The sequence below is a fragment of the Leptopilina heterotoma genome, unplaced genomic scaffold (genome assembly GCF_015476425.1).
Source record: "Leptopilina heterotoma isolate Lh14 unplaced genomic scaffold, ASM1547642v1 Lhet_43, whole genome shotgun sequence".
NCBI lineage: Eukaryota > Metazoa > Arthropoda > Insecta > Hymenoptera > Figitidae > Leptopilina > Leptopilina heterotoma.
This window is the reverse complement of record NW_025111081.1, coordinates 599,387-625,600: the sequence shown is the minus strand read 5'-3', so window position 1 is coordinate 625,600 and position 26,214 is coordinate 599,387. Positions and strand designations below refer to the sequence as shown.

The following is a 26,214-nucleotide window of genomic DNA, read 5'->3' as shown; positions in this document are numbered from 1 at the left end:
TTGTTCTGTTTAATTTAACTTACTCTGTGATTTTCATTTGTCCTTTTAAAATTTTAATTAATTTTGTGATTTTTATTTGTCCTTTTACAATTTTATCTTTTGAATTTTACTTTAAATATGTTTACTTTCTTGTTTCTGTTGCCTATGTCTACTTACAATTTTATTTTTAAACTTTTTTTTTACACTTTTTTAACCTTTGTTTTTTTTATTGTTGTGTTGTGAATAGGACGCATAATTATTCCCCAAATGTCATTTTACCAAACTGCACTTTTGCGAATAGTCATTTTTGCGAAAAGCCAATTTTGCGAAATGTCACTTTTGCGAATTGTCATTTTTGCGAATTGTCAATTTTCTGAAAAGTCTTTTTTGCGAATTGACATTTTTACAATTTGTCATTTTTACGAAAAGACATTTTTGTGAAATGTCATTTTTGCGAAAAGCCATTTTTGCGAAAAGTCATTTTTACGAATTGACATTTTTGCGAATTGTTATTTTTGAGAAATTTCATTTTTGCGAATTGTCACTTTTGCGAATTGCCATTTATACGAATCGCCATGTTTACGAATTGTCATTTTTGCGAATAATCATTTTTGCGAAAAGTCATTTTTACGAATTGTCATTTTTGCAAATCGCCATTTTTACGAATTGTCAATTTTCCGGAAAGTCATTTTTGCGAATCGCCTTTTTTACGAATTGTCAGTTTTTTGAAAAGTCATTTTTGCGAATTGACATTTTTGCGAATTGTTATTTTTGAGAAATTTCATTTTTGCGAATTGTCACTTTTGCGAATTGCCATTTTTACGAATTGCCATTTTTACGAATTGTCATTTTTGCGAATAATCATTTTTGCGAAAAGTCATTTTTACGAATTGTCATTTTTGCGAATTGTCATTTTTGCAAAACGCCATTTTTACGAATTGTCAATTTTCTGGAAAGTCATTTTTGCGAATCGCCTTTTTTACGAATTGTCAATTTTTTGAAAAGTCATTTTTGCGAATTGTCATTTTTGCGAAAATTCCTATAGTAAACTTGTATGCATATATAGATTCACTATAGGAATTTTCGCAAAAATGACTTTTCGGAAATTTGACAATTCGTAAAAATGTCGATTCGCAAAAATGACTTTTCAGAAAATTGACAATTCGCAAAAATGTCCATTCGCAAAAATGACAATTCGCAAAAGTGACATTTCGCAAAATTGGCTTTTCGCAAAAATGAGTATTCGCAAAAGTGCAGTGAATGCCGCTTTGACATTGAAATAGTTTTAAATTTTAACTAATGACGCAGGAGAACCGCAGGGAAAGAACAAAGTCGCATCAGCGACAGATTTGGAGCGCCACCCTCGAAAGCTAAAGTCTTACGACAGTTGCATGGGAGGGTAAAGGGCTCCAAAAGAAGGGTTACGGGTTTTAGTGGGTCATTTGCCTATGCATTTAGAAATTGTTCGCTAAGCCCATACGTTATTTTTTATAATTTTTTTATTACAATTAATTGTTTATGATTTGTTATTCATAATTTGTTATGTTATTTGTTAAATATAATTGTTTAATTTTGTCTCAATAAAGTTGTTATAATTTCCTAATTTATTATTATTACAATTCTGTTGTTATTGTTAATAATTACAATTTATTATTGTTTATATTTATTTATTATTGTTTGTTAATATTTATTATTATAATTTAATTTTGTTTATTATTGTTGTTTGTTATACTTGTCTATTATTATTTATAGTTATAATTTATAGTAATATGTAATATGACGTTTCTTTTAATAATAAATTAAAAGTTATGCAAAATTTAATAAATCATTTTTCCCTTATTCGTCACAAATCATTTTCTATTGCCAACGTGATAGTCAGACGCCAGTTAATTTTATTATTAAAAATTAACAAAAACAATAATTTATTCTCAATCAACAATTACCAACAAAAATAACAAATCTCACCATAATATCTCAAAGGAGATTCCGTCAGGAAAATAACCAAAAAGGGAAACTTGGTCATTTGAGACATGACTCTTGTCAAACAGAAAATTATACTTACTAAATCTCAAGTCTAAATAATTACTAGATTATAATTCCTTGTTATTCTTTTGACAACCAAAACACAATTTCTTTTCTAACAAACCTTTATTAACAAACTATTAAATTCTCCACATAACACAAGTCAACTACATACAACGTCAATATTCCTTCGTACAATATACTCTTATACTTTTTATAAATCTCATAAGTACGTCTTATCTCATCAACATCCAAATCCAACTAACTCAAAAATGTGCTTTTGTCGTCTGCTACATTTTTCGCGATACGCCGATATACACTTGTCAAAAAGGGGAATTTACATTTCTCTCTACGCCTTAAAGTCAAAAGGACTAAGGCGCTAAACCCAAAATCAAATAATTATTAATTGAAATTGTAATAATAAAAAGAAAGTAAATAATGAACATATCATGACGAAACCACTTCGTCACAAAACTCCTCCCTTGAGATTGAATCTAACTCTTATGCATTCGAACTCACATCAAAAACATACAACTCATAACAAATCAAATCAATAAAAAAAAAAATACTTTTTTCATTTAACAATACTAAACAAAAAAAAATATAATAATTAACTAAACATTATCCTACTTCAACACATAAAAAAAATTTTTACAAAGTTCACTTCACTTATAGTCTTTAATTCTTGGTTCTGTTCACTGCATCAATTTCTGGATGGCCATGTTGATTGTTTCCAGCGGTAAGCAGTTCATTGCCATTGTCAAACTCGTACGGCAATTATCAAATCCTTGGTCTCCTCTCTGTATGGTCCTAATTTACCGTAAGAAGGTCGTCGGTTAGATTCTGCTTCGTCAAGAATAGAATGGTCCTCACACCAAAAAGTAATTTGGAAATTTTCCAGGCTCATTAACTGCATTCGAATCCTTGTTTACTTCCCAGGCTCAATTTATTGACTAGATTAGTTACTACTTCCCTCTAAGTTGTCTGCCGAAATTTACCCAAGTTGAGACATAACTTAAAAATAAATAAATAGTTAGTAAAAATTATACTTGATTTAACCAGGTTAATATTTCTCTAAGTCTGTGACATGGATTTTGGGATTTCTACGGCTGTCTTTGGTTCGTAGTACAAAAACTAAAGGAAATAATTATTTGATAATTTATGAGATTTCCTCAGAACTAAGTCACCGACTTTAAGATTAATTTCAACAAAAATGACAAAAACTAATTTTTGTCATAGTATTAAGTCTGTCTATTTTTCTCCTTGTCAATGAATTTTGTCACCAAGTATCGCAGTGCGTCAAGTCGTTTAATCCTGTCAATCCATTCCTAAGGTGAAATCCTTCTGTGATCAATCAATCCATATTGGCGATATACCAGGTCTAAGTTGAACATTCATATTCCAGGTTTTGGAAAGTCACTACCCAGAATGATGTCTAGTGTAACTGAATGAAGAATTTTGTTGTTGAGTATGTCCGTCTACAGTAACGTTCAATTTAAACAACCCTGTAGTCTCTCTCGTACCACCACTATCGATCCTTATTGAGGTTTTGCATGGTTGTAGTCGGCTCCTATACGGCTCTGTTACTCTGTTGCTGATCACCTATATCATTGCTCCAGGGTCAAAAAGTGCCTCATAAGATTTGTTGCCAATGTGCATTAAAAAAAATCGTCTTTTTTTTTTATTCGGCTACTGTCTACATCCTTGTCAATTTTAAGGTATGGGTCAGTTGTGCCCTTCACAACCTCTCCCCTCCCTTGGATCATTGATACTAATCCCTTGTCAGTATCATTCATCCCCTCAATTAAACTCCACTTAAAGAGTGGATCATTATCCCCACTCTTGACCTCAACATCATTAATTGAAAAATTAAATGAGTCTCTCTCATTCTTACATCCTCCTTTATCACATGTCAAAAATTTGAATGAGTTTTTCTCATTTAACTCCTCAGTTCCTACCCTAACTTCGCATCTTATGAGTGGTTTCTCCCTACTCTTGTCAACTACTACCATGTCACCCATGTCCCAACTGCAAGATGCACCTTCATTAATAGGGAAAGAATTTAAACCTTTAATTTTGTCAGTTTCATCCCTATTTTTCTCAATAATATTAGTTTTCTCTTTGTTCTGAGAAACTTTAATTATCGAGTGTGAAGGGGGTTGGCGGGGGGTACAGACATCTTCTGCGCCCCCCATGGTCCGTTTCCCAAAACATTCCTTATATTCACACAAATCGGGCAACTTAAGAAATTCACCCCTGGTGTTTTGCATGCTAAGCAAAATTCAGTCTGCTTTACTCTACTGGGGCAGTGCGTCGCAATATGCCCTTGTTGCTGACATGCAAAACAGATTCTCAAAGGACATTCTGACACTCTATGTCCCACTGCTTGGCAAGAAAAACATGCACCATAGAAGGGAGTTGATGCACTAGTACTACCAGTTGAACAAACTTGACCTACTGGGGCAACGACAGTATTAACAGGGTTATTCTGTTGTTGCTTCTTCTTACAATTATCCGCTACCATGGCCGCATACATCATCGCTGGATTCGGCACTGGTGTTGGTGTCACAATGGTGGGGGTTGTTTGGTTGAGAGCGTCGATTTTTTTAGTAGTTTTCTCAGCCTTCTTTTCCCCCTTAGTCTTCTTTTTCATCTTCTCTCCTTTCATTTTATTTGCTTCCTGACATTCACTCAATTCTGTTGCACCCTTGTCTTCCATAGCCGCAATATCGTTTTCATGTTTATTCGTCCCATGCGTCTTGTCATCCTTCTTGGTACCATGAAATGCAGCAGCCGGAAAACGCATCTTGTCTTTCGATGGTGGGGGAACATATCTGTCGTCCAAGTCCTTTACTTTTTCGTATTGTCGTAAATTCTTTTCTAATTTGGTCAAAGATTCCAAACCAGATGAGTCAACTTGTCTACGATAAATTGGCGTAAGGCCTTTGTAAGCTATTTTAACTTGTTGTTTGACTGGTATGGGTCTCTTTAAGTGTCCCATTATAAGTCTTAAACTTGTCAAATAAGAAGAAATCTTTTCTCCTTTTGCTTGTGTCCTAGCCCTTAATTCATCAATAATCTCGTCATCGTCAACTGTAGTCAAAAATTCTCGTCGAAAAGCTCGCTTGAACGCCTTCCATGTCTTAGTTTCTCGTCTTATGGTCCTGTACCATCGACTTGCATTACCTTTTAATACACTTGGAATTGAGTTTATTAGATCATCGTCATCTATCAACATACAATTTCTACAATCTTCCAGTCTGTTGAGAAAATCTTCAGGATCAGCATTATCTTCATTAGAAAATTTAATGTCCCAATTAATTAATATTTTAATTGTTTTTGACCTCCTGATTGTCTTACTACTGTCTGATCTAATAGAAGATTCACTTGAGTCGTCTAAGTCAGATTCACTAGATGAATCAGTGAATAATGTTCGTCTTATGCTCTTTTCTTTGTATATTTTATTGGTTCGTCGTTTGCGTTGGTCCTTACTACGAGAAACTTTTTTCTCCCTAGTCGAAATATTTTCGGGTTCGTCTGAGTTATCTGTACTAACACTAACTCTCTCGTCTTTAGATATCCCCCCTTTGGACAGATGCTTTTGATTAGCCTGTACTAGTCGGTGGATATTTTGGTCACTTCTCTTCCTAACTAATTTACTCTTATTATGAGTGTTCTGGGAAAAAATGTACTTTCTCAATTTGTTCAAAATTTTCATTTTGATAATGAGACAGAAGTTCTTCTCTTTTTAAATGAGGAACCACGTCATTTGAAGGACACTCAAAATTAATTTCCTGTCTAGTAGGGCAATGTTGCTCGTCAGTAGGGAAAAGAGTATTAGTCATTTGTTTGTTTAATTTGTTTAAATGTCTGATTTCGGGACTGATACTGAGTCTAGAGACTGATTGTCGTAAACTAATGACATTTGGTGCCATTGTAGCCGAAACAATAGGTTGAGGTGCAGTCATAACTGTAGTAGTTACGGGCAATGATAGTGTGTGGGAGGTTGTAGTCAAAATAGAAGTAGTAGGGATACTAGCTGTCGTCATAACTGGGGTTTGAATCAACATTGGGGAGCTCGGTAAGGACTCGCTTGTCGGACTTTGTCTACTATACGAAGAGTTCCTCTCTCCCCTCCCTGATATTAATTCTTGATTTTGATCAATTTCTCCCAAAATACCCATGTCTCTTAACCTGGGATTGGTAGTCTCCTCACCACTCTCACTTGTCTCTCCTCCACCCCTTGTCTGGCAAACATTGGAAATTTCCTCCTCTTTTGGCGCAATTAAGGCTTCAAGAAGAAAAATTTTGTCTGTTTTTCCTAAATCATACAATTCACAAAAAGGAATATCTATCTCGTCTGTAAAAATTTTCCTTAATTCAATACGAAATAATCTTTCTCGAAGAACTTGTAAAGTCCCCGAAATTGACAATTGTTGAGAAAGTAACAATGTTACTATTTGTCCTACAGGCATTTTGGCAATAGAATTCCAAATATCTCTAATATCGGGACTATCTATCAGTCTTGTCATTCTTTCCTTGTAGTCAGTCATTATCTCAATTGCAAAAGCCATTTTCTTAGACAAATTTTAAACAAGTAAAAAAAATAATTATGTCACGCTTTGTCGAAATAAATTAGGGTTATTTTATTTTGGAAAAATTCGTTAAATTTTTCCAATCGTCGTAACAAAAGTTAATTTTTAGGGTACTACACAAATTATATACGGTCCTGAAATTATTTAATAATTTGTTTAATTAATTTTATTTCCATCAAACTTAAAAAAAAAGATAAAAATTTTGAAAATTTGTTAATTATTAACAAAAAGGGGGCACGTCTCCCATTTAATACGGCCCTGGTCCCTTTTAAAATTTTCACAGTCTCGCGACAGAAATTTTCATCTCCTTTCCCAAGTCAAATTTCTCTTGTCAATTTCTGTATAAGTGATATTTTCGAGCCTACGTGATTAATTTCTGTCATGCGCGATAATTTCCCTAGTCGAAATTTTCCACTGACCGCCAATTTCTATGAACGAAACTGAATTTGAAAAATGATGCGAAAAATTATCACTATGCGCATGCGCTATATGTCACGTGACTATTATAATTTTATTCAACACCAAGCACGTGTTGGCTAATTATTTAAATAATAATGTCAAAAATTATTTATCACTTGCGAAAAATCAAGAAAAATTCACTGAATTTAGTAAAATTAAAATTACTGAAATCGTCCAAGAATTACACAAACTATTCAACTTCCAAAAAAAAATGTCCAAATTGAGGTTATGGCGTCTCTCGCCATGCCGTCAACTAATATTCTCAAGTGTAAAAATGTTTTATTTTACACAATTATCTCCTCCTCTCCCAAGTCAAATACAACAAAAAGAACAATTTACATGTAAATCTCCTCCTCTCCCAAGTCACATATAGAAATACATATAAATTCTTCTCCTCTCCCAAGTCCAATCAAAAATACATGTCACAAAAATAATTTCAAGTCAAAAATTATAGAATAATTTCTAGTCGTGTCTCAAAAATTTCCCAACAAATGTGCCCCACGTTGGGCGCCAATTTTATGACGTTTCTTTTAATAATAAATTAAAAGTTATGCAAAATTTAATAAATCATTTTTCCCTTATTCGTCACAAATCATTTTCTATTGCCAACGTGATAGTCAGACGCCAGTTAATTTTATTATTAAAAATTAACAAAAACAATAATTTATTCTCAATCAACAATTACCAACAAAAATAACAAATCTCACCATAATATCTCAAAGGAGATTCCGTCAGGAAAATAACCAAAAAGGGAAACTTGGTCATTTGAGACATGACTCTTGTCAAACAGAAAATTATACTTACTAAATCTCAAGTCTAAATAATTACTAGATTATAATTCCTTGTTATTCTTTTGACAACCAAAACACAATTTCTTTTCTAACAAACCTTTATTAACAAACTATTAAATTCTCCACATAACACAAGTCAACTACATACAACGTCAATATTCCTTCGTACAATATACTCTTATACTTTTTATAAATCTCATAAGTACGTCTTATCTCATCAACATCCAAATCCAACTAACTCAAAAATGTGCTTTTGTCGTCTGCTACATTTTTCGCGATACGCCGATATACACTTGTCAAAAAGGGGAATTTACATTTCTCTCTACGCCTTAAAGTCAAAAGGACTAAGGCGCTAAACCCAAAATCAAATAATTATTAATTGAAATTGTAATAATAAAAAAGAAAGTAAATAATGAACATATCATGACGAAACCACTTCGTCACAGTAAATAATGTTACGATCCTAATTATTATATCCCTAGGGTTTTCCCGATTTTATTTATTTATTTTTTTTATTGTTTATACTCCTGCCCTATTGGCCTTACGCACTTTGACAAGAGTCCCCGAAAAATACTTTTTTTGGATTAAGCATAACCATTCTACATATGAAAATTCTGTATATTAACCTAATTTTGCGTCTACAGCTGACTTTATTAGGAGTATGTAGTTATTATTTAGGTATTAATTTTATTTATTTATTTATATTTTATTTTTTATTATCAGAATTATATACCTAATTTTGTATTGGAAATGGAAAAATTTATAAAATATTACAAATTATTATTATTTATTTATATTTATTATTACTTATTATTTTTATTAATTTATTATTATTTTAATTTTAAATTAGTATATGAATTATTTAATTCGGTTTTAATTTTTTTTTAGAGTTCAGAAATGAAAAAATTTGAAAAATGTTATAAATTGTTATTATTATTATTATTATTATTGTTAATTAATGTATTATTCTTTATTTATTTTAATTTTTAGATTAGTATATGAATTATTTAATTCGGTTTTAATTTTTTAAATCAGACATGAAAATTTTGAAAAAATGTTAAAAAAATTGTTATTATTATTATTATTATTATTATTGTTAATTAATTTATTATTACCCGTGCAGAAAAATGGTGAGGGCCCTCGTGGATTACCCTCTTGCCATGTGGAATCCGTAATGGCAATCCACGCGGAGCCCTCGAAGGCGTCACATGCTTTCCCTCATGGGTGCCCTCGAGGAAAATCCTCATGGATTCCATATAGATTTTCCACGCGGTGCCCTCGTGGATTTCATAAAATGCCCTCAACCTTATTTTCAATTAAATTAATAAATTAATTATTTATTAATAACAAATTAGTCCAATTATTGATAAATAGCATTCTTATTTAACAATTTTTACTTTTTTTAATTAAATCGTGACAAAAAAAAAATCTGACGCACGTGGGAATTGCTACGGGACCTACTTGAAAATTATTGCTTTAATGTAGGTGACTTGCTGACTTGCTTTTGATGATTCAATAAATTATTTATTGCCACTAATACACCATAACAAATAATTAAATAGTTTAATAATAATAATAACAATATTAATAATATAATAATAGACCATAAATATTCATAAATTAATATTTTTATAATTTCAAAAACAAAAATAAATGTCAAAACATTTGTGTTAAAAACGCGTTTTTCATAGTTTAAAATCATTATAAACATTAATTTTTTTATGTAAAAAAAAGTTTTTTTTTGGACTTAGAAATTTGCCAATAGGATTTGCTCGCCGGATTTAGTTAAATTCTATCAATTTATCAAAACAATATTTATCTTTAGGACCGTTTTATACCATGATTTAGAATAAGGTGTAGTCATTATTAAGGCATTAATTAAACCTTCGTAAGAAAGTATATTTTAGTAACAAATAAAATAACAAAAATACAAAATAACAAAATAGTACAAATTTAGAAAAATAGAATGATCGTAGAACTTTAAATAGTAAAATATAGTTCGCTAGTTAACCTTCGAGATTAACGAGTAATAATTTTAACAATACAATAACTTTAACTCTAGTGAATTTACTTAGTTTACCGTTTCACTATTGAACGTTTCACTTATTACATATTAACCGAGTTTTACATTACATTACGTTACTTAATTTTACTAACGAGTTACGCTTTACTAGATAATGATTGACTGACTTGTGCAGAACACCACTTCTCAATTTGAGACTTATGCATTTTAGAAACCCTTTGTTATAGGAACACTTGTGGTGACTCATTATTAGATGGCACGTGTACATTCACCATTACTCATGTTATTTAATAATTTATTACAATTTGTTATTTGTTAATTATAATTGTTTGTTATTATTTTATTTTATGTTATTATTATATTTAATGTTAGCAACAAACATATTCCAACGAATAAATAATTGTTGGCCCTGAAAAGGGCCGATTGTTTTGGGTGGTGGAAAAAATTAAGCACGTTCTCCTCGGATGCGACGGGCCAACTGGATGTCCTTTGGCATGATGGTGACTCTCTTGGCGTGGATGGCGCACAAGTTGGTGTCTTCGAAGAGACCGACGAGGTAGGCCTCGCTGGCCTCCTGGAGGGCCATCACGGCGGAGCTCTGGAAGCGCAGGTCGGTCTTGAAGTCCTGAGCGATTTCACGGACCAAGCGTTGGAAGGGCAGTTTGCGGATGAGGAGCTCGGTGCTCTTCTGGTAGCGACGGATCTCACGGAGAGCGACGGTTCCGGGCCTGTAGCGATGGGGCTTCTTCACTCCACCGGTTGCAGGTGCGCTCTTTCTCGCGGCCTTGGTGGCTAGTTGTTTCCTTGGGGCTTTACCACCGGTGGATTTGCGCGCGGTTTGCTTAGTACGAGCCATTGCTTACGACTTCAAAGTACGAAGGACGACTGAAAATAATGCTTTAGGCGGCAAAAACACACATATTTATACCCTTCAAAAGCTCTTGCACCAGTTAGTCAAGAGGAAGGGGACACTCACATCCTGATTGGTCAGTCAGATTGTGGAGGGGAGCAGTGTAACTCCAGAGGGAATAAAACAGCGCACTTTCACCGATTTAGCATCATTCTGAGTTTGTTCTCTGTTCTGCTTGAACGTACGAACCTTATTCTCTGTGAAAATGACTGGTCGCGGTAAGGGAGGAAAGGGATTGGGAAAAGGAGGAGCAAAGCGCCATCGCAAAGTGTTGCGTGATAACATCCAAGGTATCACCAAGCCCGCCATTCGTCGTCTGGCTCGTCGAGGTGGAGTGAAACGTATCTCAGGATTGATTTACGAAGAGACCCGTGGTGTCTTGAAAGTGTTCCTTGAGAACGTGATCCGTGACGCCGTCACTTACACCGAACACGCCAAGAGGAAGACCGTCACCGCCATGGACGTCGTCTATGCTCTCAAGCGTCAAGGCCGCACCCTTTACGGTTTCGGCGGTTAAATTCACTCACCATCATCCAAAAAACAATCGGCCCTTTTCAGGGCCACCAAATATTTTTTACGTTTGAATAATTTTTCATCAATAACATAGTTTTATGATAAAAGAATTACAGTGCAATCCATCAGTAAGTAATATAATGAGTCACGTATAGCTACATTCTAGGCATTATTTAATGCGTAATGCTCTTGTTTTCGAAATTCACGAATATTGTTTGTGCTAAGTGCAGTTGAGAATTTGTATAAATAATTGATTCTATGAAGTATGAAAATCGACATCACTATAACGTGTGAAAAACGAGAAAGACGTTATTTATAAGAAGCAGTATCTAGACAGTTTGCTCATGTATTAATGTGAAACTTTTACAACACTTGAGTTCACAGGCAACGGCCACACCACGATGAAAAAACCAGTTCTCGTCCGATCACTGAAGTTAAGCATCTTTGGGCGCGGTTAGTACTTGGATGGGTGACCGCTTGGGAATACCGCGTGCTGTTGGCTTTTTTTTTAATAAAATAATTGTAATAAATAATTTCATCTCTGAAGCTTTTTTAACATGTCTCCAATAGGGCTTTTGTAAGAAAACAAAATTTTTGTGTTTTTTTCAAACTCTTGGAAATTTTTTAAAAATAGTGTCATCGTCATCATCAAAAAACAGTCGGCTCTTAGTTTTTGTAAGATTTATAGCTTTTATTAACAAGTTCTTCTTATGAAGTCTTTATAGTTTTCTTATTATTTAGATAACTTCAAAGCACTGTTATATTTGTTATTTGAGAACAACCATGAAATGTAAAGGTATAGATAAATTAGAAGATTCTTAAATTACTTAGATAATTTCAATTTCTTTGATTAATGTTATTTGAATTCTGACTTCATCATTAGGGTGTAATAAATGTTAGTAGTTAGAAATCAAACTTAAAAGGTTGATGACTTTGCATAAATAAATGACTAATTTAACCTAAAGTTAGGTTTTTAGAGGATAGCACTGTTTTTCGAGCATTTACACGAAGAGAAATTATTAGTTGCATGACGATTATTTACTTAGTTAAGATATTACTGTTAATTTTTATTAATTGCTATTACTATTTACTAGTTAGTCTACAGTCATTTATTTAGAAACTAATTAAACAGGTAGACCATCAAAAGTGTGGTTAAATCAAATAAGAAAATATGTAGCTATAAGTTTACTAATAAAGATATAGTAATACGAACCAATTTACTAGCACCAGCATATTTTACTAACTTAAATTTAACTTCTCGAAAATGGTGAACACAACCATATATTCTTTTATCTTATTAGTTTATTATTATTTTATCTTATTGTCAGTGTACGTTTGCACTGTGTAGTCTATAATAGGTAATTATATTTTTTTCGTAATGGATAACAATATTTTTCTTCAGTATAACAGTTATTTGAAGATCATTCTTATAGCATATAAAACCAATTTACATATGTGACCAAACGTTTTTAAAGTACATTTGTAAATTTGAGGAAATATTTTTTTTAATTATTATTAATATTATTTATAATATACCAATTTAAATAGCGGGATGTTCTATAATATAAGAAAAAAATGAAAATTGTATAAAAAATTGAAATTTGAATTCTTTTCACAATTTAGGATTCAAGTAAGGAATTTATTAAATATTTACTTTCGGAAATTTTATTTATAATGTAATTTTACATCGTCAATAATGTTAGAAATTATATAAACAGCGTAAATTCATGAATGGATTGAAATATTACTGGTCCGTCGCCATAATTATTTTAAATATAAATTTTATTCTTTTACAATCTATTATAGAATATTCAAATAATGAATGTGAGATTTTCATTTATTTTTAATTGTACACTGTTTAAAAATTAAAAAATACTTTCAACTTTTTTCAAGAATCATACAGGTATACAAGAAAGTAAGAGAATAATACTGTTATACGTCACTGAAACATACATTTGACTGTTTTCAAATCCATCATTCAAAGTAAATTTCTATGATACAATAAAATATTCTAAACTTATATTAAATTACATATAAATGATGTTGAAAAATTATTAAATTTTTTTTATTATTGATCTAGACAATGCACTCTATCCCACTGCATTATGTGCCGAAAGTAAGAACTCATACCCAAACTGAAGCAACCGAACCTCCTTCAATTTAGATTTCAAAGTAAAATAAGTTTTCTATCCAGAAAGGGAGATAAATAGAGCATTAAATTTAATAGGTAGTTTTTTAACAATCCAATTTGTTTACTTGTTTTTTATAATTTTCTGAACTTGTTAAGAATTTTTTTGATTGGTTTCTCTACACTTCCTAACCTGTTAATTGAAGAGAGCAAAAAAAAGAAAATGAGACAAGTAGATATTGTAAAAAATCGAGACTTCAAATTGGAATAATTATTATTTATGTAATGTAAAAAAATCTTTTGGAACTTATTCTTTAAATCAAGCACTACCTAATATTTCGAGCAAAAGACCAAATAAAAAATTATTGAAATTATCAAAATCTTCAATTTAGGATTTTTAACAAATTTTTAAGTAAATATTTACATCTTAAATTCTTATGATGTAAGTAAATTGTACATCATAGATGATGTTAGAAAATGTAATAACAATCCTAAACGTATATTCATATTGGTTGAAACATTACTTGTCCGTCGTCATCATTATTTTTAATATAAATTTTATTCTTTTCCAATTTTATAGAATTATTAATCATTCAAATAGTAAATGTAAGAGACATATTTGTTTTTAATTGTAAATCGTATTAAAATTTGTTTAAAATAATTTTTTTTTATAAAGAAAAATACAGGTATACCAGAGAGAATGAGAAAAAGATAATGCTCAATCATACATTTGGCTGTTTTTAAATAATTCATTCAAAGTAAATTTCTATGACTCAGTAAAAAATTCTAAGCATTTTTTAAATTATATATAAATTATGTTGAAAAATTGTTAAAAATTTTTTATAATTGATCTAGTCAATGCACTCTATGCGCGTTTGTATTCTGTGCTGAAAGTAAGAACTCATACCCAAACTGAAGCAATCGTACCTCCATCAATTTATCACTCAAAGTAAAATAAGTTTTCTTTTCAGAAAGGGAGATAAATAGAGCATTAAATTTGAAGGTTAATTTTTAAACAATCCAATTTGTTTACTTGTTTTTTTATAATTTTCTGAACTTGTTGAGAATGATCACTAAAAGCAGAGTCTTGAAAATTGCTCATTTTTACCGAAAAACACAATGCAAGTGTTATGTTTTTCTTAATATTAAAAAAGTAGAATAATTGTATAATTGAAATTTAATATATTTGCGACTGGGGAAGAACAAATAAATATCAAAAAATTGAACAAAATTTTGAATAGTGTACCCAAGTTACCGAGAATTCAAACGAGAGAAAGCCAACGAGCGCTGGGGTCTTTCTTCACCGTCCGTGCGTTTTACTATGTCGACGAGCGCAGGGAAATGTGTTTATAACTGTTTGAACGCTTGAGTTGAAAGCATCTCCAAGTTATTGAACATTTTTTGTAGTTTTTCGAAAACCACTTTAGTAAAATGGCAGACAAAGTAGAATCCCCAGCTGTACCTGCAGTGGCAACTCCGAAGAAAGCAGCCAAGGCGCAGAAGCCCCGCGCCAAGGCCAGTCACCCGCCAGCGTCGGAGATGGTGAACGCGGCCATCGCCACTTTGAAGGAGAGAGGCGGCTCTTCGCTCCAAGCCATCAAGAAGTACATCGCCGCCACCTACAAAGTCGACGTCGAGAAGCAGGCTCCCTTCATCAGAAAGTACCTGAAGGCTGCAGTCGCCAGCAAGGCTCTGATCCAGACCAAGGGCAAGGGCGCTGCAGGGTCCTTCAAGTTGAACGTCGCCAAGGCCGAGGGCAAGGCCAAAGCCAAGCCCAAGACCAAGACTGCCGCCAAACCCAAAGCTGCTGCAGCACCAAAGGCCAAGAAAGCAGCTTCTCCGAAGAAGGCCGTGGCAGCCAAGACCAAGAAAGCCGTCGCCGAGAAGAAGAAGACCCCGAAGGTTGCGGCCAAGCCACCGAAGGCCAAGTCCACCACCGCCAAACCCAAGGTGACCAAGGCTGCTCCCAAGAAGGCGGCCAAAGCTTCGCCCAAGAAGGCTGCAGCGCCCAAAGCGAAGAAGCCCGCGGCAAAGAGGGTTTCCAAGAAGTAAAGTGAAAAGAAATTGATAGTGGATGATTGAAAACAAACGGCCCTTTTCAGGGCCACCAATTACTTTTTACGAAAGAATTTTCTTTGTCTCAAACATAATATATTAGAATTAGCCAATATGACAATATATTTTTAAAAACTAATTCTCGGAATTCTTTTATTATAATTTTAGTTGAAAATTGTAGAAAATAATTGAATTCAGGTAGGTTATAATTGAAATTGTTGTAAATAATTAAAATTCATAAAATATAATCATTTTCCATATACTTTCATATTTTCTTGTAAAACTAATTTTGTCGGGGAAAAGAATTTTAATTTCAGTAAATTGTCAGGAAAATTGATAAACTGAAACTTGTGACCACCCTGGTTATAAAAAAGTTTCAAAATCTTTTTTATCTAATGGTTAGGAAAAGGTCATGAAATTTCTTTTATTTGCAGGAATGTTGAAAAAAATATGTTTATTGAAGATATAAAATAATTTAATTAATTTAATTGTTATTAAAAAATAATATATAATATAATAATAGCCAAATCAACTCAACTGAGATAGGGTCAAATATTTTTATTCTTTAGTGTCCTTGGGCAAAGTTGTAAATAAAACGCTTGCAAGATTCTACAGTGTTTCAAACGTGTTCTTAAAACGTGTTTTGACACGACACGAATTACAAATTTCATGTGTCGTGTCAAGGCACGACACCGACACGACACGAATTTTCGTGTCCGTGTCGGTCCCTGATTTAAATAATATGTTCCAGGAATAAATAAAATGTACGTGAAGATGTTAGTTTTTAATTTATGGAACTAAGGTAATTCATAATAACTTGTAATGTGTTTTGAGTTTGATGTTACCCATCACTGTGTGGTTTAGATTGGAATTTTCCAAATTTGAGATTTATTCGTATTCGGCATAATATTGGTTTCCGAATTTGGGAAACCCGGTTCTTCGATCTAGCTCCTCAATTGTTATAAAAAATTGAATTTTTCTATTCAAATAATAAATTGAATTCTCGAAGAACTTCCCGAAAATTATATTTGATTTAGAGATGAATAAATAAAATGATGTTTATTTTTATGCATCAAATTGCGAAGTTCTCAAAGAAAGCGTTAGACACTTTATAAAGATTCTATCCATAATATACTGACTACTGCATAAAATTATTAATAGTTTTATTATCTTTATTTATTACTACTCTATTGAACTGTAAATTTTGTCATTTGTATAATCCTTATTTTAACAATTACATACCTTTAATGCTATATAAAAAAAATTTTGGTTCTGATTTTTAATATAAATGTAAAGAACATAGTATTCAAACGTAAAAAATATTTGTTGGCCCTGAAAAGGGCCGATTGTTTTGTGAGGGTGAGTATGGAAAATTTAAGCTTTTTTTTCGGTTTTCTTGGGCAAAAGAACAGCTTGGATGTTTGGGAGAACACCACCCTGAGCGATGGTGACTCCAGAAAGAAGCTTGTTCAATTCTTCGTCATTTCTGATGGCGAGTTGAAGGTGACGGGGGATGATTCTCGACTTCTTGTTGTCACGAGCTGCGTTTCCGGCCAACTCCAAAACTTCGGCAGCCAAGTATTCCATTACTGCGGCTAGGTAAACTGGTGCACCAGCACCAACTCGCTCGGCGTAGTTTCCTTTGCGCAAAAGACGATGGATACGACCGACTGGGAACTGGAGTCCGGCCCGGTTGGAGCGAGTCTTTGACTTTCCCTTGGTTTTGCCACCTTTGCCACGTCCTGACATTTTTGATTTAGTTTTAGGTTAACGAAGTAAACACAACGAAGAATACAAAGCGAATGATGTTCTGCGCCAAAAATCCGCCTATTTACGCTCTCCCCACAGGTCACCCCCTCCACTGCGCTCCCCTCTCTTTTTCGTGAGTGGCAGATGGTTGCAGTGAGTCCCCGCACCAATCAAAATGCCGCAGGCGGACATAAATACGGTGCCGCCAGTGTGCAAAATATCAATTCACCCTGAATTGCCTTTGTGTTCAGACGTTCTTTCTTTGAAAACAAAGATGCCTCCTAAAGCAAGTGGTAAAGCCGTGAAGAAAGCCGGCAAGGCTCAAAAGAATATTACCAAGACCGACAAGAAGAAGAAGCGCAAGAGGAAGGAGAGCTATGCCATCTACATCTACAAAGTGTTGAAGCAAGTGCACCCCGACACTGGAGTCTCCAGCAAGGCCATGAGCATCATGAATTCGTTCGTGAACGACATCTTCGAGCGCATCGCCGCCGAATCTTCCCGCTTGGCCCACTACAACAAGAGGTCCACCATCACCTCCCGGGAGATCCAAACTGCCGTGAGGCTTCTCCTTCCTGGTGAACTCGCCAAGCACGCCGTCTCTGAAGGCACCAAGGCTGTCACCAAGTACACCAGCTCCAAGTAAATTCTGTCCACCCTAAACAAAACAATCGGCCCTTTTCAGGGCCAACAAATATTTTTACGAAAGAATTATTTGGTTCCAAATGTGTTGCAGTATTAGGACTACCTTTCTGATAAGTCACATGTTTATACTGAAAATTTAATTGTCTAGTTCTAGACAATCTCAGTTCGTTTTACAAGTCAAGTCTTAGTCAAAGTCTAAATATAACTCTTAGTCAAAGTCTAAGTTTTAGTCAAGATTTAGTTAAAGACAAAGTGTTTTTTTTTGCTTAGGGACTTTTGGGAAATCTGCATACAGATATCTGCATAACTTGGACTCTGCACTCCAAGGTTATGTGGGGTTAGTAGATTAAATATGAAAATATAAAATAATAAATCTAATAAACTGGGGACCTACTGCCAGCCCCGACCCACTGAATCCCGTAACCCTTCTTTTGAAGCCCTTTACCCATCCTCGGAACTGTCGTAAGACTTTAGCCTTCGAGGGCGGCGCTCCAACTCTCTCGCTATTACGACTTTTTTTTTCTGCAGTTCTCCTGCGTCAATAGTTAAAATTTAAAACTATTTCTATGTCAAAGAATAAAGGAACAAATGTTAAAAAGTGTTAAAAGTTAAAAGTTAATTAAAATAAATTAATCAAAATTACACAGCCAAACAAAAAAAATAAAGTGTCTTGATCTGGGGTCGAGACATATGTATTCCGATGTATTTCGATGCGCTGAATCCGAATCCGCCATCAGAATTTGGCCAGTGGGCCAAATAAAAAAAAATAAATAAAAACCAGCCAGGGTTAAAAAAGGTTAAAAAAAACCTTTTTTTTATATTTTATTTTTTTTTATTAATTAATTAATTAATTTTCGATTTTTTTTTAAATTAATTAATTTAATTAATTAAATTTTTATTAATTTTTTAAAATTTAATTTTAATTTATTTAGGTAATTTAATTTAATTTTTAATTTAATTTTTTTTTTATTTATAATTAAAATTTGTTTGGACTGGCTTGAAAATCGTTACTCGGGGGTTTTCGGGGTCGCTGATGACTAATCCCATGTCGGTTTCTAAAAATTCATAATGACGGATCCAATATGGCGGTCTTTATTATTTTAATGATTTTTTAAAATTTATTACTCGCGGTTTCTCGGGACCTTTGATAACGAATCCTATATTAATTTTTATAATCTGAAAGTCTTACGAATTGTTTTCTAACAATTTTTCTAACAATTCGTAAGACTTTAAGATTATAAAAATTGATATACGATTCGTTATCAAAGGTCTCGAAAAACCGCGAGTAATACATTTAAAAAAATTGTTAGAATAATAAAGACCGCCATATAGGATTCGCTATTTTGAATTTTTAGAAACCGACATGGGATTCGTCATGAGCGATCCCGAAAACTCCCGAGTAACGATTTTCAAGCCAATCCAAACAAATTTTAATTATGTTGTTCGCCATATTGGATCCGCCATTTTGAATTTTGATAAATTAACACCGGATTCGTAATCAGCAATCATAGAAACACCTAAGTTGTTACTTTCATGAGCTTACTTATTTTTTATTGCGCTGTGTATGGTATAATTTGTTTGTTTGGAATCTTAGATGTGTTTTTGAGGTTAGGTTCGATAGATTTAATGTTTTATATGAATTTTCAATTGAAAAGCTTATAGAATAGTTTATTTCAATTAAGGGATTTTAGAAAATTATCAATATGCGGTTCGATACAATTTTGATAATTCAAATGTGACCATTTTAACGATTGTAGGGTATTTTTAGAGGTTAGGGCGAAACCAGGACCCATTGGCCAAATTCTGATGGCAGATTCGATTTCAGCGCATCGAAATACATCGGAATACATATGTCTCGACCCCAGATCAAGACACTTAATTTTTTTTGTGTGGCTGTGTTATTCGCTCCTTTTAATACTTCTTATTTACTTTTAGTTCTTGCGAGAGTCTTCTTCGCCTCCACAAGGGCCGTTCTGAAGACTCCGCATCCTCCGCTGCCTGCAATATGGGTGGTTGACACTTTATTACCAAACTTTTCCTTGTATAAAAAGCAACTTGGGCTCTTTTTACAGTTGGAGAACCTGTGACCGGCTTCACCGCACTTAAAGCACGCAGCCGATCTGTCCACCTTCTGGCATTTCGCTCCAATATGACCATATCCCAAGCATCGATGACACCGGACGACCATTACTCTTTTTTTAATTGGGCAACACATAAAACCAATTTTTACGTGTCCCAATTTCCCCAGCCTGTTTGCCTCTTCCGGGTTAGTAACTACAAGCGCGAGCTTTATCTGTCGTCGGTTGGATCCTAAGACCGTCACTCTCCTGTTTCCTATAGCTTTCCCATTGCTTCGGACAACACTTGTTGCACCTCGGCTTCTTGGGAAAGGCAATCCAAATCACGGATCTCGAGTGTAACTCTTCGATCTAACGACTGCACCTTACCCATGCTTACAATTGAAGAATCTTTGGATCTGGTACTTCCGTTTCCATTGGAGGAGCTTCCTTCTTTTTCCTTTTATCGGTTTAAATTCGAGTCTCCTCTGGACTGTCACCCTCTCGCCTCCGTTTCTGAGCATCTCTTATGACGCTTTTGAGACTACGCCTGAAGGAACGCTCTATCTCTTCCTTCAGGTCCTTGCGGTTACACTCCGCACCGCTGAACGCAAGCCAAATCGAAGTCCGACTCATCATCCGCGGCATGCTTTACTTTTGCCTCTTTCAGCAGGACTTCGATGGCTCGACGCGCTACCTTTTCTCATTCTTTCTCCTTCCACGATGTTCTGTGGATCTAATCTTTCCACGATCACTCGTGGCACTGCAAGAAATTGTGCGCCCTCACAATCCGCGCGCACTTGAGCATCAGTCCTGGGACCGATGGTGAGATTTCCCGTTTCCGGCCTGCTCACATGGGGTACTTTCTTTGAATTTTGTGAATCCATTTTTTCTTGCTGTTTGGTTGCCCTTTAGTGACAAGCCCCGCCACCACGGCAAGGTCCACCGAACATATCCAGGATGCCAGTCGTGCCTGGCAGCGGGCCCACTTTTCCTAGCACATCAAAGAAATTAATGATGTTTGTCAGTGGGCAACCACCGGCGGAGCTTAGAAAAAGTCTTAGTCAAATTATAAGTCAAAGTCTAAGACTTAGTCAAAGTCTAACTCTTAGTTAAAGTCTTAGTCAAAGTCTTAGTCTAAGTCTTAGTCCAAGTCTTAGTAAAAGTCTTCGTCTAAGTCTTAGTTAAAGTCTAAGTCTTAGTCCAAGTCTTAATGAAAGTCTTTGTCCAAGCCTTAGTCTAAGTCTAAGTCTTAGTCCACGTCTTAGTGAAAGTCTTTGTCTAAGCCTTAGTCTTTGCCCAAGTCTTAGTCTTAGTCTAAGTCTAAGTCTATGTCTTAGTCTAAGTCTTAGTCCAAGTCTTAGTGAAAGTCATTGTCTAAGCCTTAGTCTTAGTCTAAGCCTTAGTCTAAGTCTTAGACTAAGTCTTAGTCTAAGTCACAATCAAAATCTTAGTCTAAGACTTAGTCTTAGTTTAAGTCTTAGTCAAAGTCTTAGTCTATGTCTTAGTCCAAGACTTAGTCTTAGTCAAAGTCTTAATCTAAGTCTTAGTCTAAGTCTATGTCTTTGTCCAAGTTTTAGTCCAAGTCTTAGTGAAAGTCATTGTCTAAGCCTTAGTCTTAGTCTAAGTCTATGTCTTAGTCTAAGCCATAGTCTATGTCTTAGTCTAAGTCTTAGTTTTAATCTATGTCTATGTCTTAGTCCAAGTCTTAATCCAAGTCTTTAGTGAAAGTCATTGTCTAAGCCTTAGTCTAACTTTTAGTCAAAGTCTGAGTCTTAGTCTATGTCTTAGTGAAGGTCTTAGTCAAAGTTATAGTCGAAGTCTTAATCTTATTTTAAGCCTTAGTCTATGTCTTAGTCCAAGTCTTAGTCTTAATCTATGTCTTAGTCAAAGTCTCAGTCAAATTCTAAGTCTAAGTCATAGTCAAAGTCTTAGTCTAGCCTTAGTCTTAGTCAAGTGTAAGTCTTAGTCAAAGTCTAACTCTTACTCAAGTAGTAGTTCAAGTCTAATTCAAATCTTAGTCAAATCATAGTCCAAGTCTAAGTTGAGTCTTAGTCAAGTATTAGGCAAGTCTAAGACTTTGACTAAGAGTTTGCCTTAGTCTCGGATTAAGACTTTGACTAAGGCTTAAATTTTAGTTAATTAATTAATAAAATTACAATAATATATAACTTTGGTCATACAAACATTTTCAGGGTGGCCGCTGGACCGGGAAAACCGGGAAATGACAGTGAATTTTTTTGGACAGGGAAAAACCGGGAAATGACAGTGAATTTTGATCTTGACCGGGATTTTGGAATTTTTTTTTTAAAACACACATTACTTTGTGAGAAAAATAGAAATATTTATTTTAAGACTTAGGTATTAACTATATTTCATTAAAAAAGATTGAATGATCTTCTATAAAATCTATTTATATTTTGTCAGAGAATTTTATAAAAAGTACTATAAAAATATTCAATTTCTAGAATTTATAAGAAAATTGTGAATTTTGTTGTCCAACATAACAGACTTAGAAAAAGAAAATATTAAATTTAATTTTAAATTCTTTCTATTTCTAACAATAATTAAACAAAATATAATTTTAATTAAATTTGTCAAAAAAATTTCAAAGAGAAAAAATTTCATATCCTATAAAATAATGAAAAATAAATCAATTTAAAAATTTTTTTGCAATTAATATTATAACAAAACAAATAAGAATTATTAAAAATTTGAACTAATTAGAACAAAAGTGATACGAAATTTATAAAAATTAATTTTTGAATAATAAATAAAGTAAATAAAAATAAATAAAATTTCTTTTCTTAGAAAATAAATAAAATTTCTTTTCTTAGAAAATAAATTTTAAAAAACCGTATTTTTCATTAATATTAATTAGTTTTTTTTACAATTATTCATAAGCAAATTTTTCAATATTTTAGAATGTTAAATTAATATTACTAGTATTATTATAGATTGAATTTTAAAAAATTTCAAATTGAAGTTTTAGAAAAGTTGAATTTTAAAAGATTTTAATTAAAAATTCTGAATAATTTAGTCTTTAAAAATATTTTTATTCGCATTTTTTCAAATTAGTTATGTTTTTGAATATGTAATATTTAATTGAAAAATATTCAAATTATTCAAAATTTCATGAAATTGTCTTGTAAACAAGTGGATTTTAGAAATATTTTAGTTATTTCTACAATATAATTGAATTGAAATTTTGAAAATAATTTTTAATAAGTTGCAGTAGCAATTCTTAAAAATTATTCAAATTTAAAGGATTTGAAATTTGAATTTTTTTTTTTGAAATTTGAGTACCTACTATATGAAAAAATAATGGATAATAATTAAATATTCATTTCAAAAAATCTATTTAAGTTCAAAATTATTTTTAGAGTAAACTAAAATATTTTTAGGGTTTGGGAAAAAGTCAAAGTTTTGTCTAAAAATCAGGAAATTCTTTCAATCTTTCATTGAATAATTTATTTTCAGAGTTATTATTTATGACCGGGAAATGACCGTGAATTTTTTTTTACAAAAAAAGTGGCCACCCTGATTTTAACAATATTTGCGTTTTTTTTTGGACATTAAATTCATACTTAAAAAGATAACATAATCAAAAACACTAAAAAATAATTGAAGTCCGATTCCGGGCATCGACCAGAATTTAGCAAGGGTTTAAAATACCTGTACTGGTCTCCTTCTGAGACGAAACATTTACCTTATCTTAAAACTATGTTTTAAACAAAAAAATGATTAGATGTTAAATCATGTTAAAACTAATCTTTCTGCAGTCGGTAGGCGTGGCCCAAAAGGCCCATTGCATAAACGCCACGCATTTTCAGACCATTACTAACTCAATATAACTCACTGATCGATTGCACTGTAATGCTTTTATCATTAAAGTATGCTATGGAAAAAAATTATTCAAACGTAAAAAAATTTGGTGGCCCTGAAAAGGGCCGATTGTTTTGGATGACGATGATGATGAAAAAATTAACCGCCGAAACCGTAGAGAGTACGGCCTTGACGCTTGAGAGCATAGACGACGTCCATGGCGGTGACGGTCTTCCTCTTGGCGTGTTCGGTGTAAGTGACGGCGTCACGGATCACGTTCTCAAGGAACACTTTCAAGACACCACGGGTCTCTTCGTAAATCAATCCCGAGATACGTTTCACTCCACCACGACGAGCCAAACGACGGATGGCAGGCTTGGTGATGCCTTGGATGTTATCTCGCAACACTTTACGATGGCGCTTTGCTCCTCCTTTTCCCAATCCCTTTCCTCCCTTTCCGCGACCAGTCATTTTCACAGAGAATAAGGTTTACGTTCGATCAGAACAGAAAACAAACTCGGAATGATGCTACGCCTTTTTTTTTTTTTTTTTTTTTTTTTTTTTTGTGTGGTCTGCGATGAGAAAATCTTCTAAAGACACCCAGGGGAATTTGGGTAGTGTCGGATTCACTTAAAAAGTGCCTACCGACTAAAAACTCATCACAGTGGTTATCAACCAAAGGTTATGAACCAATAAAGAAGACGAATGCCCGATGTAAATAAAGTTACATGGGTGTTGACGCATAGAGCGAAGCACGAAATTAGAGAGGTTTAAGAAGAAGATGGAGAGATGAGAAGGCAAGGCCTTCTAACACGATCTGTGTTTTTGCTCTTGTACTGGATGAGCGAGTTGATAGTTGGGTTTGGGTGGTTTTCGATAGAGAGACGAAGGTTCTTTGAGTAGGTTTGAGCGGCAGTAAAAATGGAAGGGAGGTTTGTTTCCTTGAGGATTTGGAGATTTCGGATGTACCAGGGAAAGTTCAAGGCAGAACGGAGTAGTCGCATGTAAGTCTTGTTAAGTCGTGTTAACTGTGGTGGGGTAGCAGAGCCCCAGATGGGGATGGCGTAAGTGCATATGCTACGGATGATAGCGTTAAAGGCACGGATTTTGGTCGATTGAGAGACCTGAGGGTTGCTAAAGAAAGGTTTGAGGGAAATGAAGGCGCCGTTGGCTTTACCGCGAACTGAGGTTATGTGTTTGGACCAGGTGAGATTTTTGTCAAAAATGACACCGAGGTATTTGGCAGAGGTGCTCCACTTAATAGGGAGGGAGTTTACTATGGGTCTAGGAGGGGTGCGCATTCGGCGTGAAAAGAAGACTGCTTCGGATTTGGTTTTGTTGATGTCGAATCGCCATCTCCAATACCAGTTCAAAACGGTTGTGATGCTACGCCGTGAAAGTACGCAGTTTTATTCCCTCTGGAGTTCCACTGCTCCCCTCCATAATTTGATCTACCAATCAGGATGTCATTTTCCCCTTCCTCTTGACTAACCGGTGGAAAAGCTTCTAAAAGCTATAAATATGTGAGATTTTGCCGCCGCAGCTATTCAGTCGAACTCTCAACTTCGAAGCAATGGCTCGTACTAAGCAAACCGCGCGCAAATCCACCGGTGGTAAAGCACCGAGGAAACAACTCGCCACCAAGGCCGCTCGTAAGAGTGCGCCTGCAACCGGTGGAGTGAAAAAGCCCCATCGCTACAGGCCCGGAACCGTCGCTCTCCGTGAGATCCGTCGCTACCAGAAGAGCACCGAGCTCCTCATCCGCAAACTGCCCTTCCAACGCTTGGTCCGTGAAATCGCTCAGGACTTCAAGACCGACCTGCGCTTCCAGAGCTCCGCCGTGATGGCCCTCCAGGAGGCCAGCGAGGCCTACCTCGTCGGTCTCTTCGAAGACACCAACTTGTGCGCCATCCACGCCAAGAGAGTCACCATCATGCCAAAGGACATCCAGTTGGCCCGTCGCATCCGAGGAGAACGTGCTTAATTTTTTTCGACCACACAAAACAATCGGCCCTTTTCAGGGCCAACAAATTTTCTTACGTTGAAATATTTTTAATTCTTATAAAAACATGCCTTAATATTCTATAAACAACCTTTTTTCGTATCGATTAAAAATACCTTTTAGTAGCAAAAAATCATACTGCATCTGGTAATTTTTTAATATTACATTCTCCAATTGCTCATCGAAAGAGTTTGTTATTTTGACGAAACCTACAAGTGAATGTAACTGATAAATAGTTATTCACTATTTTATTATTAAAAGTATTACTATATTTGATTCACTGGCTTTCTACTATGAGATTAATTATTTTTATAGCTAATACAAATATAGAAATTATAGACTATGCAGGCGATAGTCAGGGAATTTTATGAAAAGAACTGGAAAAATATATAAATAAATAATATTCTGTTTTTCTACAATAATTTATAAGTAACTATTTGTTATATTTTACAATGTTAAAT

General features: G+C 34.0%; 4 protein-coding genes and 1 non-coding gene across 5 annotated transcripts; 3 read left to right on the top strand and 2 right to left on the bottom strand.

The window, feature by feature from the left end:
- Window positions 1-10,936: 10,936 nt before the first annotated feature.
- On the top strand, window positions 10,937-25,759 carry LOC122506726 (histone H3-like). Its single transcript, XM_043619044.1, has 3 exons — window positions 10,937-11,282; window positions 12,387-12,396; window positions 25,303-25,759. The coding sequence occupies exons 1-3, from the start codon at window positions 10,985-10,987 to the stop codon at window positions 25,733-25,735; spliced, it is 741 nt and encodes a 246-aa protein (XP_043474979.1). The 5' UTR covers window positions 10,937-10,984; the 3' UTR covers window positions 25,736-25,759.
- LOC122506754 lies at window positions 11,676-11,794 on the top strand. Its single transcript, XR_006302021.1, has one exon. It is a non-coding gene; the product is annotated as a 5S ribosomal RNA (ribosomal RNA).
- On the bottom strand, window positions 16,811-17,295 carry LOC122506682 (histone H2A-like). Its single transcript, XM_043619002.1, has one exon. The coding sequence runs from the start codon at window positions 17,222-17,224 to the stop codon at window positions 16,850-16,852; it is 375 nt and encodes a 124-aa protein (XP_043474937.1). The 5' UTR covers window positions 17,225-17,295; the 3' UTR covers window positions 16,811-16,849.
- Window positions 17,385-17,909, top strand: LOC122506665 (histone H2B-like). The gene has a single exon (XM_043618984.1). The coding sequence runs from the start codon at window positions 17,400-17,402 to the stop codon at window positions 17,868-17,870; it is 471 nt and encodes a 156-aa protein (XP_043474919.1). The 5' UTR covers window positions 17,385-17,399; the 3' UTR covers window positions 17,871-17,909.
- Window positions 23,866-24,268, bottom strand: LOC122506721 (histone H4). Its single transcript, XM_043619039.1, has one exon. The coding sequence runs from the start codon at window positions 24,220-24,222 to the stop codon at window positions 23,911-23,913; it is 312 nt and encodes a 103-aa protein (XP_043474974.1). The 5' UTR covers window positions 24,223-24,268; the 3' UTR covers window positions 23,866-23,910.
- Window positions 25,760-26,214: the final 455 nt, after the last annotated feature.